This window comes from Merops nubicus, unplaced genomic scaffold (assembly GCF_000691845.1).
Source record: "Merops nubicus isolate BGI_N331 unplaced genomic scaffold, ASM69184v1 scaffold28865, whole genome shotgun sequence".
Lineage (NCBI taxonomy): Eukaryota > Metazoa > Chordata > Aves > Coraciiformes > Meropidae > Merops > Merops nubicus.
Window position 1 is genome coordinate 1039 of NW_008609381.1, and position 3007 is coordinate 4045.

The 3007-nt window shown below is 44.4% G+C and overlaps 1 protein-coding gene across 1 annotated transcript in view; it reads left to right on the top strand.

The window, feature by feature from the left end:
• Positions 1 to 2700, top strand: part of LOC103773226 (lamin-B2-like) — a gene marked incomplete at its 3' end in the record, with an annotated part of 3732 nt that extends 1032 nt beyond the window's left edge. The window contains exons 3-4 of the mRNA XM_008940585.1: positions 555 to 674; positions 2599 to 2700. Coding sequence (XP_008938833.1) covers positions 555 to 674; positions 2599 to 2700 — 222 coding nt within the window. The remainder of the gene's footprint in view (positions 1 to 554; positions 675 to 2598) is intronic.
• Between the last annotated feature and the right edge of the window lie 307 nt (positions 2701 to 3007).

The following is a 3007-nucleotide window of genomic DNA, read 5'->3' on the forward strand; positions in this document are numbered from 1 at the left end:
CTGAACTTCTTAATGAAATAGGAGCATTTCAGAACATTCATGCAATCTGGTAGACTTGAGTTTAAGACCAGATGTTCTCAGCCTTAACTGTAGCAGAGCAGTAGCTTTTCTATATTTTGTTTTATTTTCAGTCTGCAACAGAGGTTCTTTCAGAAGAAAAAAATGGCTTTCTTTTAATCAGTTCCAGTTACTTCTACTCAAGTATCCAATGCTCAGACACATTTAAAAAATTAAACTGAAACACTACGAGGTGTATTTTATATCTTTGCTCCATACAGTGTAGTCATTGAGACAGTAGTAGGAGAAGTATGTATATTCAGGAAGAATTGTTGACTGCAATATTATATCATTTTTCTCTTTTTTTATGGCTACAGTTACTTTTTCTTGAAGACATGAGAATAATACCTTATTACCAGTAATGCTGTAGGTAAAACTGCCATTGGAATTCAGAAACAAAACTGCTCTCTAGAGAGAAGTGGGAGAATCAGTGAGTTCTGTGTATTTTAAAGTAAAATGTACATAAATAGCTGATTACAGAATGTCTTTCTCACTAGATCTGGGGTGCAGATGCAGGAGTATCTCACAGCCCCCCTTCTGTTCTGGTGTGGAAGAATCAGGGCAGCTGGGGCACTGGAGGAAACATCCGCACATACCTCGTGAACTCTGAAGGAGAGGTAGGTGGGGCTGTAGGAGAACAAGCTGTGGGCTGGATTATCTCCCAAACCCCTTTAATTTGGGGGGCAGAGGATGATGAAATCCTGATTTTCAAATCTCTGAATTAAGACAGTTTATAACACCAAAATAATCACCTGTATGTATCTCTGAGATTTTTAGGAAATTCTGGAAAACTGGGATCATCATCCTGATTACATCCATGGACATTTTTTCTGTTTTAGGAAAACATAACTGCTAGTAGAGAACTCGTTTGCAATTTGAGTATGTGTTTCCAGAAGAGAGAGACTTCAGTATCAAAAAGTTACATTATACAGTACCTATAATATTCTGGGGTGACATGTAAATTTTAATGTAGGAAGACAGCTGTCCTTTAGATGTTGGAAGTACATAAAAAGCTCACCTGGCACAGGTTCCTGTGTATTCTGCACACAGTTTTTTTTGTTTTAAACCATCCTGGCAGATGACTCCTGGAAGGGAGGTTGTGCTCCAGCTGTTACACGGAGCTGTGCCAATGTCCCAGTGATCTGGTAGAATGACAGGATTGGGTTTAGAAGACACATTTAAGGTCATTGAATCCAGCTGTCCCCAGCACTGCCAGGTCCCCACTGCCCCATGTCCCTCACCCCACATCTCCACAGCTTGGAAACCCCTCCAGGGGTGGGGACTCCACCACTGCCCTGGCAGCCTGGCACAGCCATGGGCAAACCTGGCAGGGAAGAAAACGTTCCTAATATCTAATCTAAACATCCCTTGGCACAACTTGAGGTCATTTCCTTTTGTCCTGTTGCTTGTTGCATGGGATGAGAGCCTGACCTCCACCTGGCTCCATCTTCCTGTCAGGGAGCTGTGGAGAGCCAGAAGGTCTCCCCTGAGCCTCCTTTGCTCCAGGCTCAGCACCCCCAGCTCCCTCAGCTGCTCCTCCCCACACTTGGGCTCCAGCCCCTTCCCCAGCAGCTTCATTACCCTTCTCTGGCCACACTCCAGCCCCTCAAGGGCCTTCATGGAGTGAGGGGCCCAAAACTGACCCCAGGATTTGAGGTGGGGCCTCCCCAGTGCAGAGTCCAGGGGGATGATCCCTGCCCTGGTCCTGCTGGCTGCAGAAATGGGGAGGTGACATTGACCACAGCTGGGTCAGTTTTCAGGCTGCCTTTCTTGCTGCAATGCTGTGGAAGCACTTTGCAGGAAGAGCAGCACAGAACGAGGGAGGGTCGTTTGTGCCAACAGGATTGTGTCCTGGTTGCTTAGGACACACACAGAAGATGCTTAGAAACGAGTGTCTGTTTAAATTGTAAATCCATGTCCCTTCCCACTGTGGTTGCCCTTAGTGTCCCTGCCTAGAGGTGTGTGTTTAGGGCAACTTCCACAAGTGGAAATTGGCTCCTGTGATTTCAGGGGTTCAAGTGTACAGGTGGATTTATGACTTTCAAATGTTAAAAATAATTTAGTAATGAAGGAAGCTTTCTAGGGTTTTAGATTTCTTTTTAGTGCCTGGTTTGGAAGACCATCCTGATAACTGATATAGAATATTTTGTAGAAATTAGGTATATTCTTAGTGCTGTGTAATGGTGCTGAGAAACTTTAGTTTTGTATGTCAGGGTCTCAGCTCCTGGCTGGGTCTGCTGTGAGCTTGGATAAATTTGACTAATGACCACCTGACATATGACTACTTCCTATCAAATCACTAGGGAATGACAGAACATTCCTGAAGCTAGATTACACTATCATGCCTTTTTGCAGGTAGAAATAAGAATTTTGTTGTGATTTGCAGGATATTACTAGTACTTGCTTGCATAGCTAACCTTAAATCTAGGGCAAGTTGCTTTAAACTCCCCAAAATTCAATAGTGGTGTTATGTAGATGGTACAGCAGAAACTTGAGGTAGATGTAACTTCTGGGCCACTCCTTATTTGTCATTCTTTGCAGGAAGTTGCAGTGAGAAGTGTTACTAAGTCAGTAGTTGTGCGAGAGAATGAGGAGGAGGAGGATGAAGCAGACTTTGGAGAGGAAGACCTTTTCAACCAGCAGGTAAGAAGATGTATACCAGATGTTTAACTTCAGCCTGGTTGGTTGGATTAATCAGGTAGAAGATTTAGGAAGGTCCTTTCAGCTCTGCCAGCTCTGAGCTTCCTGGTCCATTTTTCCTGTGAGTTCTTGTGGAGGATGAGCTCAGAACAGCTTTAAACCCTTCAGGGTTCCTGCAGTGCAGAGAGAGTGTAGTGGGAGTGATTCTTCCAGGAATTGCTGCTTGAATCCATGATACAGCTCAGGCAGTGGCCAGTGTCAGGTCAGGGTGTGACAGATCACAGACTGACAGCATTGCAATGACCTAGAG